Source organism: Chlamydotis macqueenii, chromosome Z (genome assembly GCF_036417535.1).
Source record: "Chlamydotis macqueenii isolate bChlMac1 chromosome Z, bChlMac1.mat, whole genome shotgun sequence".
Taxonomy (NCBI): Eukaryota; Metazoa; Chordata; class Aves; order Otidiformes; family Otididae; genus Chlamydotis; species Chlamydotis macqueenii.
The window spans coordinates 61,238,913-61,256,288 of NC_141593.1; the positions used below are offsets into that span (position 1 = coordinate 61,238,913).

General features: G+C 36.4%; 1 protein-coding gene across 1 annotated transcript in view; it reads left to right on the forward strand.

Annotated features, from left to right (window-relative positions):
• Positions 1-16,981, forward strand: part of KCNN2 (potassium calcium-activated channel subfamily N member 2) — a 76,132-nt gene extending 59,151 nt beyond the window's left edge. The window contains exons 6-9 of the mRNA XM_086770267.1: positions 5,386-5,496; positions 7,786-7,913; positions 12,544-12,613; positions 14,451-16,981. Coding sequence (XP_086626393.1) covers positions 5,386-5,496; positions 7,786-7,913; positions 12,544-12,613; positions 14,451-14,738 — 597 coding nt within the window. The 3' untranslated portion in view covers positions 14,739-16,981. The remainder of the gene's footprint in view (positions 1-5,385; positions 5,497-7,785; positions 7,914-12,543; positions 12,614-14,450) is intronic.
• Positions 16,982-17,376: the final 395 nt, after the last annotated feature.

Below are 17,376 nucleotides of genomic sequence, written 5' to 3' on the forward strand. Positions count from 1 at the left end.
GGTTTTGCTAGGCTTTGTAGTAAGTAATATCCTAAAAAAGAAGGGAAGGAATTTGAAAGAAGACTATATATTAGATCTGTACATGTTTCCAGGGAGCTTTTCCGAAGTCAAGAGATGATGCGAAGGATTTTGCCTGCAGGGGCTTATTAGAGCTCAAATCCATTGCTTCCATACTGATGAGATGGAAGAGTAGTCATAAAATACTGCAACTGAGGGTAAATGTTCTATATGCCATAGAGAAGGGAATAGATGGACACAGAGCAGAGTAACCTAACAAAAATGTCAGGCAAAGAAAATATCCATTGCAGCAATCCCTGATATGGCTAAGAAAGAGATAATTTGCTTTGTTAAAGCAGATGAAAGGAAGCTTGCAATAATTCAGAATTAAGTGCCAAGAGGAGAGACTGTGCAGACAGATAAGGAAAGTTGCAGTTTATGATGCCTAAGGGTAAACTGAAAGATAACACCAAGTAATAGTTATTTTGTTCTGAACGGCATTTTTAAGTGTTTTGTTCAGTTGCTAAATTTAAAGTGTAACTTAAAATACAATGAATTGCACCTTTCTTCTCTTACTGTTTTCAAATAGTATGGGGCTTGATGTTAAAACGCCAGTGCCTGTTGACATTTTATTTTTTCCTTCAACTTAGTCCATTCTTCCATTCATTTTTCTAAGGAAGATCAGTCATCATTTAGACTTGTATAACTGAGAAAATAATTAGCCTAATAGTATATAACAAGTACCTAAGTATACATGTGAGTCAAATACCGACATACACTTAATGTCTATCAGGGCAACTTACTTGGGATTCAAGACATCAGAGAAGGTACCGAAAGAGAGCTTTCATGGACTATTGCTTACCTGTATTAGCATTTGAACTGAAGGCATCTTTCTTTGTCTTGAACTGGAGTAGCATGCTTAGAATTAAAGAGATGAAGAATGTCCTGAAGTTGTTTGCATATACATCAAAATGTTTTCATATAGGACAGCAGCTAAATAGCTTGACAGTCAAGCTGACTTCTGTCCAGTGTAAATGGCTGTAGACCTTGTTTTTCAAGATTGTGCTGCTCACAAATGCCAGTTTTACATCACTCTCAGAGATCTGATGTCACTATACAGTCCAGTGTTTGTTGCTTTGTCCAACTGAAAGACTAAGGATGTGTCATGTGTTTGTTTTCAGACTTCTTGCTTTTACTGAAGACTAATATGCACCATTTAATATCAAGCAAGAAATACTATGCATTTAGGATAAGGTTCATGTGCTTCATCTTCAGATCCTTCCAAACTGAAAAGAGGCATTGCTCAGCTGATCGGTGGAATCCTGGTCTTGTCATTTTAGAGAAGCCCATTTTTAAATCTGTGATCTTTAAGAGCTTCTCCTGGTATAGTAGATAAGTGTGTTCAGCCTGTACATGCTTTCTGGAAAACAGAAAAATTCAGGTAGATCAGCTTTTAAAACTGGTGATTGCTGACAAACCCTTAATCATAGAATATGTGAAAGAGATCAGATCAATGGGTGGTTAATTCTGCTATTGCCTCTTTCCATGAAATTGAGCAAATGAGCAATATAGTCTAACTTTGGCTTGCCCAAGTTGCTTACACTGTATGTGCTGTAATAATTTGTGTCTAGGCTTTTTAACAGCTGTGTCTAAATTGTCAACACAGCTTCTAACTGTTTAATGCTTAATTTCATGTGAACACATACAAAAGTTATCTGCATAGAAAAATAATTCTGCGACTTTGAGAAACTGTGAAAACTAAATTGTCTCGTTTTCAAATTTGCCTGAGATCACTGAAAATCTGAATAGTCAGCATGAATTAATTGACGTTTTGGCCATTTTTTCCCTTTCTTGTGAAATAGCCTTAAGTCAGACCTTTTAGTTCTGAGTTACATTGTTATGAACATTTACTAACTAACACAAACTGATGCTTTTTAATTCTTTGAAGCATGACACTTATTTTTTCATCTTTTACTTTAGCCACACCTTGAATGAACTCTTCAATGGTGTAGACATTGGTAGGTTTCATATATATACCTATCTCTAGCTAAAGCTGCAGTGGACTAATGAAGGAATGTTTTGAATATTCATTCTTTGATTCTCGTTTTCCTGAAATTTTGTCATATTGGGAGTCCTGAGTGCCCTTAAAATCAAGCTGCTTATGAAGTCAAAATATACTACAGTAACTCTGTAATGCAAGAGGTGGATAGGGGACTGACTGAGGGGTGCAAATTCAAAGTAGAATTACTTACTGCCCTGATACTTGAAAATATATACATTCCTGCCTTTTTCATTTCCTTTGTATGATATACAATTCCCCTGAAAGTTAAGCGGGAGCTTGAAGCAGTGATTTATTTTATTTACTTCAAAACAGAATAAAACAAATTATGTTGGAGGTTATAAAATGCAGTAATCAAATAAAATACTTTTTAGAATTTTATTCTCTTCTTCTTGCAGTTCAAACAATTATCAAGGTGCTTTTACTTAGTCTAAGCAATTTTAATTAAAAAGTAGCTGCTGCATTATGTAGTATCGATATAAGAAAAAACCCTGAACATATGAGCATGAATTCATTGAATTTATGTTACTGATCTTCATGTGAATCAGGATATTCAAAAACATGGCAAGTATGATGCTTAAGATATTACCATTTTGAAGCAACTGTATCGCCTCTGTTTCATTTCTGCAATTTGGAATAATTCTCAATTTATTAGTATTTTTAGGGATGCTGAGATCTTTAGGGGAATCGTATAATAGTGCAGAGCACTTTAACATAAAATTAATTAGCATCATGTACTTTGAGTGGAATTTCAATCTTACTTCTGTAAGCTGTTAGTTGTTTAAAGAATGAGCGTAATTTGTTTTCCTTCAAGGTATTGTGAAACATAAACATGCAGGTAATATAATACTTCCTGCTCTGCAGAAATGCTAAAAAAGTTCATTTTCATATCCTGAGATCCCGTCATATCCCATGAAGCCAAGAGGGATAACCTCAATCTAGAATACCTTGCTGTTGCAGTAAGCTGTTCTGGAGATAAGGAAGATGGTGCATACACACAGCAGAGGTGGTAGTCATAGCTTGCTGGTGGCAATATTCTGCTGCTGCAGGCAGTGTCTTTCATGTGAGGTAGAAACCTCCTGATTCTAACAGTGTTTGGCTGGTACAGCTGCTGTGCCACTCTGAAAAAGCATGACAGTTAATCGCAGAAACGGGAATAATTTCAACTCAAACCGAATTCCTTTTGTCTGTCAGCATTCCTACAGCCTTTTTGGGAGAGGCTGGAAAAGGGGACCTAATATTTCTCTTCCCTGGTAACTTGCCATAAGCAGCTTGTTTGTGCCACTTTGCCAGTGGTGTCTGTATTAATAATCTCCTTCTGTTTTATCATTCGTGCTGTAAGCAGGCAGAACTCATGTTGTTGAATCATCTGGCCCCTGTTATCCTGACATACTGGGCCCAGAGATGCCTGCTGTTCTCTTCACGTTCTTGCTACTGTATGGGGTAATTTATTTATCTATTTGCCCACAGAGAAGTCTTCTGCATATTAGCACTTCTGTCCTGCCCTCCTTCACAGGACAGAGACCAAAGGAAAGCTGTCTATTTTCTGGGGAGGCAGGGCATATGGTAGAGCATCTCTTGGCTACTCCTCAGAGGGCTCAGTGCATTTGTGAATTACTCAGCCTTAAGCTGCATTGGTTGTCTTCTTCCTTTTAAATGTAGTGAGATCTGGAGAAGCAAAGGAACCTGTAGCCCCATTTTGACTCTCCTTGAACTTTTATCAACACAGGGCTGAAGAACAGAAGGAGAGGGAACAGCAAAGGTAGAAAGTAGCTTTAGTATTGAGGAGAGGAGAGAAGCATGAAATGGAGCAAAATTACAAAAAAAACTCATTCAAGGGAATGTTAAGAGCTGTTGGAGATAGAAGCTTTGATAGGTGAGAACTAACTGCAAATAATTAGGTGGTTTTGAGGGAGCAGATGGATTTCTTGGAATAATATACCAGGGGAATGGAGAATTAGTTAATTGAAGACTTTCAGAAAATTCACTGGGTGCCTCAGTAAGTAAGCAGAGAGAGCAGATACATTTTTTGAGGACACTATGTGAATAAGTGTTTCTAATTAGTTAATTTACTTTACAGTCTCTGTGTGTTTATTAATGGAATTTGTATTTTGAAAGCTAGATTCAGAGATTTATTCTGGATTTTCTGGAGAGCCTAAGCAGTTATAGAGGTAGGGAATAGAGAGAGTGTAGATGGGAGAAATAAAGAAAGAGTGGAAGGAAGCTCTGCAAATGAAAATTTGGTAAGCTTCAATGTGCAGCAAGAGATTGCTTTATACTGGAGACGAACTGATACAGGTGTGATAACAACTAGATTGGAGTGAACCTGCAAGTTAAACACAGCCTCATATATTTAATGTGATTGTTGTACTTTTTTTTTTACAAAGAATCTGTAAAGATTTGGCTTTTTTTTAAAAAAAAAAAAAGTTCTAAGGCAGCAGAATTTATTAATACTGTAGAGTAAATGATACCTCTAGATGTGTATAATAGATGCTACTTGTCATTACCTGGCTCATTTTATTCTCCTTTCCTTTCTTCCCTGCCAATAAAAAAATCCATTTAAATTTGTTATGCTTAGAAAGGCATTGTCATTTCAAAGCAACAGGCACCTACTGCCTTGGGCCTCTTTTGAACATACATGTCATGAATATATATGCATATCCATACATGTACATTGCACAAATTAGAAAATGGACATTTTCTCCATCCAAGTTTTGAATAAATGGTCTTGTGCATGTGCGTTTTTTTAAATGGTAATAAGATAAGCAGAACTATTATAGGAAGAGATTGGTGAAGGACTCAGAGAACAACAGGGAAGTATACTAAAGTGATTAAATATTAAATGTATTATTCTTTTAGGCCCTACAAAAAAATCCTAAGAAACTTTTCTTTTTTTTCTGTGTGCTACATTCTAATTGATGTTATTTCCTCTTTAGCAGTAACTGTAACCTTGAGACAGTTGTTAAGAACAGGGTATTCTGCATTTATTTACCAATATTCTGGGTTTAAAAGTTGTTCTGGTCACTCCTTTTGTTTATGCACTAGAAGTGTGATGTGTTCAAATTTCCAGCCCCTGCGGGGAAAAAAAAAAAGCAGAACTTTTAAATGATGCTGCTCACTAATTATTTTGATGCCTTGACAGTTTACCAGCCTGTAATTACTGACTTTTCCTATTACTCTGAACAGAAATAGCTGTAGCATGTTCACTATATTTACCAGGAATGAATCATCTGGTGCCTGCTGTACTTCTACAACAAAGGAGAAACTTCCAATAAAAACTCTACAAAATGAAGTAGTAACATCCTGGGGGTTTGTTTTATTGTTTTCAGGGTGCTGGGTGCACTGCACTGGTGGTGGCTGTGGTGGCAAGGAAGTTAGAACTTACCAAAGCTGAAAAACATGTGCATAATTTCATGATGGACACTCAGCTAACTAAAAGAGTAAGTCACACTTTATATTCACAACTGAAAAGGAAATGGGTGTTAATTTCTTTCTGCATTTATTTTAAATAATCTGCTCTGTTCTCATAATCAACTTTTTCACGGGTGTGATTTTGCAAGGAGAAGGAATCAAATGCCTTGACCTTTTCTCTGAATTGAGGGCAACTGAGTTCTCAGCAGATTTTGAGAATTTGAACATTCTTCTATAGAGGGTCCTTGCAGCTGGAAGATAATTGGTATAACCAAAAGTTAAGTGCTGTGAAACTAGAGACTGTTCTATTAAACTAAAAAGCTTTCATGTAGCGTATGAGAAGAATAAATAGATTTTTGTAGCTAAAATAGGTGAAATGACTGATATATAGAAGAATTTCAAGCTAAGATGGATGTTCTTAAGAAAAAGACATATTCAGTTTGTGAGTGAGATTCTTTGCAGTTGTTTTGTGTACTCAACACAGGGTTCACTTAGTGCCATGCAGTACTGAAGTACCTTGAAAGATGTTTTAGAAGACATTATTTTGAAAAAGCCCTCTAGAAATCATTAGAATTCATAAAAATATTTTAACATTTTCTGTATAAAATATATATTTAAAGTACAATAACATCTTGGAAAATTAAAGAATGCGGCAAACAAGGCAATAAAAATCCTTTATTGGAATGAAACAGGTCAGTTTTGAGGGAGCAAGAAAATGAGTAGGAGCTGCACAGTCCTCTCAACTTGTTTAATATTTGTTATCGAGAAGAGCAAATATGGCAAGGAAGGTCCTTACACTCACAACAGGAACTCAGCAGAGCTTATCCTTACTGCTGGGTGGAGAGGGATGCCGATGCCTAAGCTGGAAGCTGTGGCTGTTCTTCAGGCGGGAAGGAGGTTGGGAGCCTCAGCACAGCTCCATGCAGTGGTGCCATGCTCCTCTGCTGCGGAGAGCTGTGTCATGTCTCTACATGCTGTGTTTCCAGGACACATCAGCACACCACTCTGATTGTGCTGGCTCCCTTGTTTCTACGCTGGTCACCACTAACAGCCTGTATCTCCTGTAAGCAGTCACGATGGGGAAAGACTAAGGATGAGTGGGAAGACAGTTCTTACATAGGTATAAAGGGTGTGTGACTTGAAGTGTCATATCTGAGCTTGTTGATTTACACTCATATTTTAGTCAGTGAAGGTCTTGTTGATCGTAGACCACAGGCAACATTTGTCCCTTCCTAAAACAGGCACTTCTCCAGTGTAATCTCACAGCTGAGCTCAAAATGTCTTTCAGGAGGGAAAACAGTTTTGTAAATATTGTCTAGATTTTGAGTCGTGTTCATCTGCACCTTTTAAAGTTTATTTTATGCAAAGACTAGATAGAGATTGTGGGAAAGTCTCTAAAATGGGATTGTGCTTCCGTTGAATTCAGAACGAAGGTTCTTCAACACTTCTACAGGAACAAGGTGGGAACTTCTGACTGGAAAGAGCTACTGCATAACATTCCTGCAATGCCTTTTCCTAGATAATGACTTAGCTCTGATGCTGCAGTGACTGGCATGATACAAAGTTGGAGGGAGGGAAAATAAAGATGAATAATAAGGACAGTTTGCCTTTGCAAGTAACCTAGTAATTCTGTCATTAATCATCATAGCATTGAAATTCTTTGTCTGTTGTTTTCAAGCATTCATGAAAAATTTTGGTGGGGCTAAGAAGGGACTATAGGTACTCTTACCTTTAACATTTTATGTAAAAAAATTCAAAGCACTTATGAAATAGAACAGTGGCCACATTAATTGACAAGATACTTTTTGTCTCCTCGGAGAATGGTAAAAAAGAAACAAGAATAAAAAGACAGAAAAAAAAAAAGGAAAAAAAGTATGTTCAAACAGCTTTGGAAATTTAAAAGACTGCTAAATTGCTAAGAGAATTAAGTGGTACTAACCATAGAACAAGAAAGAGAGAAATTTTATGATCCTATTAAATACATTTAATTGCAATACAGATAATGCATTAGTCTCTCCTCACTGTAATTTATATTGCCATAAACACCAAATGGTGCTAATTCTTTACAGAGAGACAAATTATTCCCCAGTGCAAAGAGAGCTAGTCTGAATATCATGCTTATAAGTAACATAGAAATTGCTCAGCAGTCCCGTTGGTTCAGTTACTGCTTTCTGCCCTCAGTACTCCAGCTTCTTGATATACCCACTTCCCACAGTTAGGCAGGGTCTTAAGTACTTTAGAAAGAGTTTGTAGCAGAAGAGAGAAAATACGACATGATGCTACTTTTGTCAGCCTGGTGTTTTTCTTTTATTAAACAGGTGAAAAATGCAGCGGCCAATGTACTCAGGGAAACATGGTTAATTTATAAAAACACAAAGCTGGTTAAAAAGATAGACCATGCAAAAGTAAGGAAACATCAACGCAAATTCTTGCAAGCTATTCATCAGTAAGTACTATTTGCTTTGATTTTCCTCGCCAAGTGTTTTCTCTCCTAGTTTCCCTTTCCCTCATAGTCACTCTTAGTCCCTGTGTCCCATCCTGCCCCTCCCTTCTCTCCCTCCTCGCTGTTTTTCACCCTTCATAGAACATTGCTCTTGCAGTTGATTTGTCTCTAAGAGTAAGACAACTGTAAGGTTTTACTCTATTATCTGTTTACAAAAAAATTAAAAGGTATGCTGGCTGTGTATGTCCAATATGGGGTAAATCAAACGTGTTTGTATTTTTCCAGAAGTTTCACATGCTTCTTGAATTATCTAAGACTTTCTTTGTCTTTTGCCACTGAGACTGTCCTTTGTTGTTACATATTTGCTTACAGGTAGTAAGGTACAAGCTACAGTAGACAGAAGAAAATGAAAAAAGTTTCATTTGTAGTAGATGTTTTAATAATTTTAAATCAGAATGATGTGATAGAAGAGACTTTATGAGTATGTATGTAGTGTTTATTGAAAAGACTATGCATCAAGCGTCAGTTTTACAGCACAACAGCAATTAGTTGCCTCTCTCCACCATATATTCTCAGTGCATAAAATCAAATGTGGGTATGTCAGCTATGTCCCCTGACATCCATTCTAGAAAATGTCAACAGTCATTGTGTGACCTTCAGGCACCTCTGGCATGATTCAGATGAGTTCTTCCCCTCTACTGAAATCCTAAGGGGTTGAAAACAAGCCTGAGAACTGTAACCAGTAGTAGGATTAAGATGAATTATGGTATTGCCAGACTGTAAGTATTTATCTAAAAAATTCATTATACATATTTTTCATAAAGCACATCAAAACCAGCAGAATTGCACAATGGTTCAGTTACTCTTCCTTGGACTACATGGGAGAAAAAAGACTTGTGCCTGGGAACCACAGTTCTTCTTGAGGAATGGTCAGGACCCCTGCCACTATTTGTCTGCTTTATTCAATGTCCCCATCCAGCCTGAGGCAGCCATTTGTACAGCCTATGAAAGTAGTTTCCATGAGATACTGGGGAGATGTAGATAAATTAAATAAGTTTAATTTCAAACTGATATTTCAATAATTTTTGAGTGTGGGTTTGTGTCTGAGCCAACCTGTGAGGAGATGTGAGGGAAGCATCCATCATGAAGAGAACACCTGTGTCATCTTGCAGGAAAGACTGGAAGGAAAGGCCAGGTTGTCGTATTTCCTGTTAGTGAATTTAGGCTAACAGTTATTGTTTCTCTGTTTCATAGCAATGTTTTAAAGCAATGTGTAGGTAAGCTTAAGGTATGAAGTATTCTGTAAACCTTCATTATTATATTATATCTAGCAAACTTGCAGGCTTAAATGTTAACTGTGCTATTGCAGAAATACTTGAAGAAATAAAAAGACTACAAAAGTCGAAGCATTTTTATGTATATTTTCCCAGTTTGGTCATCCTGCTTAGCTTAAAGGATTGGGAGGCGGAAGGGAGTTGCAGGAGTTCTAGTATAGAGGATGGCATGTCCTCTGCATCCTTTGCTGGACTTGAATCCTAGATTGCAAAGGTTATTCTTTAACATTTTAACTTTGCTATTTATTTTGTGTGTGTGTGTGTGTGTGTGTGTGTGTGTGTGTGTGCACATGTTCAGAGAAGAATCTAAAAAGCACAGCAGGCTCGATCTGCAGCTTTATGTGTCGTTCAAGCCCAGAAAAGCTTCACAGGATGAAAAGTGTTGTTCTGCACCTACCTTTAAAAGTGTGTTTATCAGGTGGAGTGAAGAAGGTCGCAGCAGTAATTTTTTCGTAGTTGTCCCAGTCAAACTTTGAAGAGCTATGTTAATAATGCATTTCCTCTGTCCTTTAGCACTTGTATCCCATTCATAAAACTTCTGTATTTAAGGGGAAAAAACCAACATAATTTTCTCAATATGCTGACAAATGTGCCATAATTAAAACCTTGCTCTAGCAGTTTGCTTTTTTCCAGCTGTAGCAGAGTAGATGGTTGCAAATTATTTTTGTCACTTTGCATCTTTGAACTTTTCTCAAATGACTCATGATAATTTATGGCTCTTTTGCATCCTTCTGGATTCTTATGTTTTTATTAGTCTCCCTCCTTCAACTTTCCAACCATTTCACTGTAGACAGAAATAAAAGGAGTGAAGTTTCAGGGCCAGTTTTATACAAGAAACCAGAGCAGATCATGATAACAGTCTCAAACTCACGGTCACAGTTCTAAAACTGCCTTCGACTAGTCTGGGTCTTTTTTGCTTCTCATGCACACTAAATAAGATGAAGGTGAAATCATCACTCTAAATTATAGTATTTTATGTACATTTTATATATTGTATGAGTAAGAAGATCTCCTGATGATAGTTAATGGGAAGACTTGAAGCTATTGTAGCTTCCTTCTTCATTAATGCAAATGAGTTAAACTCCACCTCAGGCAGTTAGATTGAAAGAAGTAGCAACTCCCTAGGACTTCCCACCTGCTGAATCGAGCCCACTGTGCTCATTTGGTTGTTTTAGTATATTTTACAGTTTGTTTTCTTTTGTTTTGTCTTTTTATTTCAACAAAATGAAAATAGAGCTCGGAAGTAAGTTGTATGAGCTGTTCTTTTCTAAATTTGCAGAATTTACCACTGTCTGCATGCCAAAAAGAGAGTCTTTATTTGTGAACTTCAGTGGTCTGATTGCTGCCATGGAAACGCGATCCAGAATCATGATCTTTTGCTGTGATAAGTGAAGTTCATAAAATCAAGATGTTTCACATTTTCTCTTAATGAATTTAAGGACAAAAGTCTGACAGTTTTCTTTAAATCCAGCTGTTGCAGCTAAAGCCTTGCCATTACCTAGACATACGTTCTTACAGTCCGTGATAGGTATTGGGTTGGTTACCACGAGGAATTACCATGTTGGTGTCAGCTGGTACTGGTATTGCTACAATAACAATAGATTTCTTGGAATTTTAAAATTTAAATACTGACTGGCAAACAGATGAGTCAATGAATCTTAAGAAGAGAAGAAAACACATTCTGCAAATTTTTTGAGAGATGCTCACCAAAACACGAGGGTTATCGTTCTCCAGTCAAATCATTACATGCTTACCTCTGAATAATTATTCAGTTCAGAGACTATAATGATGTAACTCCATACCTTCAAGACTCCTCTATATTTTTTGCTTTAGAATAGCTCCAGCTTATAGCCTTTGAAAGCACCATTCCTACAGTCTGCATATATGTTGTGCTTTGAATGAAGCCCCCAGGGAAGGAAGGGCATATGACATTGCAGTAACAAGCTGCAAGAATGTCAATTTTCTGTAAACTATTTATACCCTAATAGAGTTATTTCCATGTGTTTTAAAAGATATTTCACTCTTCACAACTTATTTTCTTATGGTACTTAGCTTAGATATGAAAGGAAGTGCTCAGTAAGTAAAGATATCAACAGAAACTTCCTAATTTTGGAATATCTCCAAGAAGGCTTTCTTTAAACCAGATTTCTAAGTAACACCATGACGGAGAAACAGGCAGAGTATGCATTAGCAATGCACCTGCCACAAAATGCTGCCAAATTTATTTTCATTTGACAGCTAACCAAATGGTTAGCTTGGGTGGCCCTTGACATATTACTAGACTGCATGGTATCTTATCACACATTGTTTATAAATTGATGTGTTGTTTTTGAAAAATACTGTTTTCTGCTTAGAACAGCCATCAGAAAAAAAAAAAAAAAAATTGAAAGTCCAAGTAATTCTCTGTTGAGAAATGTTGAACAAATGATTCATACTTAAGGTAGAAATTGCTTATTTGTGAAAATCACATTGACAAACCACTCCTTTAGTAGTTAATCTGAAAAACATTGTTTTTGTTTCAGGGAATACACCAGAAAGGTCATGTATGTTCCTTTCAAAGAATGTGCATAACTAATAATGATGCAGATAGGTAGGCATCAAAGGAAAATAAACCCTTCCTGCTTCTTTCATATTTTTTCAATGCTATAGTTTAAATAGCACATTGAAAAGGAATGTCTAATGTAAGTTTAAAATGTAATCATATTTAGATTCACAAATTATGTAAGAAAATTAAATGTATTGGCAAGTATGTTGGTTATTTAGCTGCTGGTCAGATGGAAGTTCTGTTTAAAGTAAAGAAAAACTCACTTATCACTGTATTTCCATCAGGTTCAAACACCTGCTAACCCAATCCATTTCCGACAGAACAGGGCTAATACCTGTATCTAGTCATGTAGGCATGGGAAGATTCTTAATTGCTACAACATTCATGACAAAAAACCAGTTGTTCTATGTTTCTTCCTATATCTACTTGTCACGATACTGAGGCTTCGAGGAATGTTTTGGCTTTCTTTCATACTGTCTGGATAAATTGTTATCTCCCTTTTTGAATTCAACTTTGACCATGGCAAATGGTATTCTCAAGGACATCACATTTCTTTGCTCTTTCCTTTTTTGCGGTGTTGAAGAAGCATGCTTCTCATTGTAGCAGGCACATGACCAATTCTGACTTTACACAAAGTAATCAAGGCATTGTCCATGCAGTTATATGCTCTTGTAAGTTTTCTGCATGCTTTTTAGAAATCCTAATATAACCACAGCCACCAAAAAAAAATCTGATTTAAAATTCCACTTTTTAGATTAAGAAGTGTAAAAATGGAACAAAGGAAACTGAATGATCAAGCCAACACTTTGGTGGACCTGGCAAAGGTTAGTAGGCAACTACTGTTGTTTTAATATTCAGCCTTTCAAAGTGAAGAGTTTATAAGTGAAAATATTATGCATTATACATGCAGATATTGTTAACAAGTTTGTTATTTGTAGAAAATGAAAATATGTGTCTGTTTTGTGGTAACACTTACTGAATAAAACATCTTGGTTTTGTACATTTGAAAAAGATTTCACAATTGCGAGGCTGATCCTGGGAGCTCCTGAAGTGACTGCAGTGGTCATGCTAAAAGCTGAACTGTGAGTGAGCTATAGTAGAGTAGCGCTGCATAGTAAAGAGATTTCCCACCTGATGACAGTGACAGTGCAGTGGGGAACCATAGTACACAGGCTTTTATGCAGATTGGAATTAGAAGTTCTGTTTTTCTATTCCTGTTGTCTTACACAACAGTGACTTCGGACAGCTAAATTTAGGTCTACATTTGTTTAAGTTTTTATAATGAGTAATAGCTGCCTACTTTGCTGATATATCATAAGCCATTTTTTAAGCCATTTGAGATGAGGTAAAAGAGGCTATTCAGTTGCAAACTGCTTGTCTATCGTTGCTGGGATTTTTCGTTAATATAAAATAATAACTAGAGAGTTAGAGAGCTGAGCTTGATAGCATTCCAGGTTTCACATTAGACCTCATTATTTAACAGTTACTTTGATCTTAATTTGAGGCTACATTAGAGGCATTAATGGGATTTTCCTGAGAGTTTTTTGTACATCTCTTCCTGTACCTCAAAACCCTCCTCAATTTAATGTGCATCAAAGCAGAGATTAAACTCTTCAGTGTTCATGCCCCTTTTGCTTTAGAGAACCACCTGACAACTTCAGTTGCTGAAAATACATTCAATTCTAATACTTCTGGCAACTGATGAGGACTTTTCAGATACTATTTAATGTGGACTTCTTTGCTTTCAAGGGTTATGCTAGCATATTGAAACAGGGGACAGAGAAATAGGTTATTGATGCTCATCTGATACTGAAGTGCTTTACACTTCAGGCAGTCAGTCATTCAATTAATTTTCATTCCCTTTGGATGGTTTATAAACGTCAACCAATTTGTCTACTGAATTACATCCAGTTTTGACTCTAGATTAAGTCTAATCTGAAGTCTCAGTCTATCAGAGGGAGAAATTCAGTCATTATTTTTAACCATTTCCAAGTCTCTATGAAGTAACACATTTCAGATTACATTTTTACTGATCACTATGGCATTTTAAAGTACACCCTATATACTTCCTGTAACCAAGCACTATTTTTAGAGGGTAGATAGACTGGAGAACACAGAAGCAGAGAACATACAATTGAGTTTTGCACTCCTTGCACTACATTTCAAAAACAATCCACCCAACTACTCTTATTACAGCCAGTTCAAGAAAATCTGTTTAGTTTAAGGAGAAAGCAGATGAACAACATTTGTGTTCTGCTTAGAAGAATGAGGGTGTTTAAAACCAGAGGAAATACAGAACAGTCAAGGATGGATCACAGCTTTGGATCCTTTTGTCTCCTGGTGGCTTACACAGCTGACTGTTCACAAAGCTTAGCATGCTGTATTTCTAAGCACCTGAACTTCCAAAAAAGGTCTGGTCTTTTGTCTAATTCATTTGGATCTTGACATCTAAAGTGCTGTTCAAAAGATATTACAACAAATTAAGGAGAAAATTTATTCTGATTCTACAAGGAAAATTATTTCACAAGACTAGATAGTTATAATAGACGTACCCTTTTTTGTGACGTTCAGAAGCATTAACAAACCCTTACAGAGTTGTGCTGCTTGTTACAATGTTTGTAAGATATCGCTAAACCTTTCTTTACGTCCTTCTGCTTTCAGACTCAAAACATCATGTATGACATGATTTCTGACTTAAATGAAAGAAGTGAAGATTTTGAGAAGAGAATTGTTACTCTGGAAACTAAACTGGAAACTTTAATTGGTAGCATTCAAGCTCTCCCTGGACTGATCAGCCAGACAATCAGCCAGCAACAGAGGGATTTCATAGAGGCTCAGATACAAAATTATGATAAGCATGTTGCCTATAGTGCTGAACGATCACGATCTTTGTCAAGAAGAAGAAGATCATCCTCCACAGCGCCACCAACTTCATCAGAGAGTAGCTAGAAGAGAATAAGTTAACCACAAAGTAAAGACTTTTTGCCATCATATGGTCAATATTTTAGCTTTTATTGTAAAGCCCTACGGTTCTAACCAGTGTTATCTGGGTTCTGATGTCAGAATCCTGGAAACCTGAACACATTTTAGGCCAAAATGAGTGAAAACTCTTCTTTTTTTCCCCCTTCCTCCTCTCAGATGCACAGTGAATGCACCTATTATTGCTATATTAGATTGTTCCTCCTGTAATTTCACTAACTTTTTATTCATGCACTTCAAACAAACTTTACTACTACAGTATACAAAATAATAAAAAGGTTAATTTCTGCACATAGTTGCTTGGTTACTTGGACTTAACAAGTAAGAGAAAGTTCACAATCAAAAGGCCTAATTATAAATTTTTAAGAAACAAAATTGAAGCTTAATAATTATCTCTCAGTATAAAAACTAATTCTCTAAACTTTGCTTGCAGTGGAGGGGGAAAAAAATCAGTATTCATCTAACAGTATGCTGTATATGTATAGTCATTTTAAAAGGTCACTGACAGCTTCGATTTCTGAAGTGATTAATTAAAAATACAGTTTATCCTAGAAAATAAGTTATGAAGTATGCTGTGGGTTTTTAAAATCTTCCTAGGGCTTTTGTTTAATATGCATTTGTACATGCACACATAGATAATATATATACATATATACTTATGTATATAAAATTATTTATGCAATGCCCATGGCAAAGATCTTTTAAACTGACTATTTGTAAAGCTACTGGCATGCAAAAAGCACAGGTAAAGTCCTTTTCATTTACTCAGAGTTTCGTAATTGTACCAGGTAAGTATGTCCAGACAGAAGCATAAACTTTCAAGCTGGAAGTCTCCCATTAATGCTATTTGGGTTTTGAAAGTGTTAGATTGCTACTTTCTCCGCTCCATTTTTTTATGTTTAAAGTTTCTGGAGTGAATGATTGAGACACAGAGTTATACTATACACAACTGGGTGATGGCAGCACAATGTTCTGTATACATTATGTTTGGGTAATTCCCATGGTATCTGCTATGCAGTAAAGCTTAGCAAGAAACTTTTAGCAATATTTAAAAATCTTGTAAAAAAAAATCTGCTGTAGACTGGAGTTATGGCAGTGGAGTATCTGTAGTACTTTACTTTCATGCACAAATAATATCTCTCCTGCTTTCTTTAAAAAAACCCACAAAGCATAGTGTACACATTTATGAAAAAGTTCTGGCTGACTTTTCTCCTGGTTTGTATTCCAGAGTAGCAAACCTAGGTAAGCTTAAGTGCTCAGCACATGCAACTTGCATTCACAGTTCCTAATTATAAACAGGAAATTATTTGACTTTATGAAGTATTTCATAGTACTTGCTATTTATGAAATATAGTAGTCCCGTCCGCTCCCCCTGATTTACAGATGAGGGTGAAACTTTAGCTAAGTATTACAGGTAGGCACGGCTGACTGATTCTGAGGAACACTACGTCTGCCTAGAAGTAACTAACATCCATGTTGAAGGAAATGCCAGTTGCTCCATGAGACGTTGTGAGTTGTGGACAATAGCAACAGGCAGCGAAGACAGTAATGCAGAATGTCAGGACAGAGCCATGCTGGACAAGAGAGAAGAGCTGTTGTCTCCACCATCCGAAATGCTGCAAACCAAATACATAATCTGAAAAACAGCAGACACTTCAGGCCTATTTAAAATAAAGGTCTGCCTTCTTTGGGGATACAAAATATGTAACTGATGAATATAAGTTACATCCAGAGGCATTGCTTGTTTATGAAAACGTCAAGAGTTTCTGCAACACTTTTACGTCCGTGAGAAAGATGATGACTTTGCACTATCTTTCCCTCTAGATGAGCAGGACAGTTGCATGCCTTTGGAGTGCCTTGTTTACAGACTGTGGTATTTTGTGACTGGAAATAATAAGCAGTGTGCACAGTATCTGCAGTTCTGCTTTTGTTTTTATGAAGTTCATTTCCAAAGGAAAAGATGGATACTATGTAGTGCTAATACTGTGCTAGCTTAGTCCTAAAATAGATGAGATTTTGAGTGGTCATGAGGCCACCCGCTTTACACTGTTGGCAGGATTAGAAGTGGTGATTAATAATTTTGTAATTTAATAGTCCAGTTTCAGAATTATTTCTTGAAGATTTTTGTTTGTCCATTCTCCCATTTTTTGTGTTTAATTTAGAATATTTTCCTGTCATTGAATGTGAAATAAACTTGCTGCAGCTTGAATACATTCCTTTTTGTCGTGTCAGCTTGAACTAGCTCTTTCCTTGTTCACAACATCTTGTTTATATTTGTAAGACTCTTTTTTTTTTTTTTTTTTTTTTGCTTCTCTTGATGGTACAACTGGGTTTTTAAAGAATTGTAGCTCCACATTGAAAATTCTTCCCAATCTGACAGAATTAAGTTTGAATTAAGATCTGGCTATAAGTATTGAGCTGGTTTATTCATATGTGAAAGACTAGCTGTCATCTTTGGCCTCTCAATTTCTTTTACACAGTAGGACTTGGGAGCCTGCTTCTTGCAGTAGCTTTATGGAAGCAGGGCTGTGAGATGTACCGGGACTATCCCCATCAGTAGGGTTCTGTAACAGTCAAATTCTTTGGATTCCTTTCTTTGTTTTTAAAG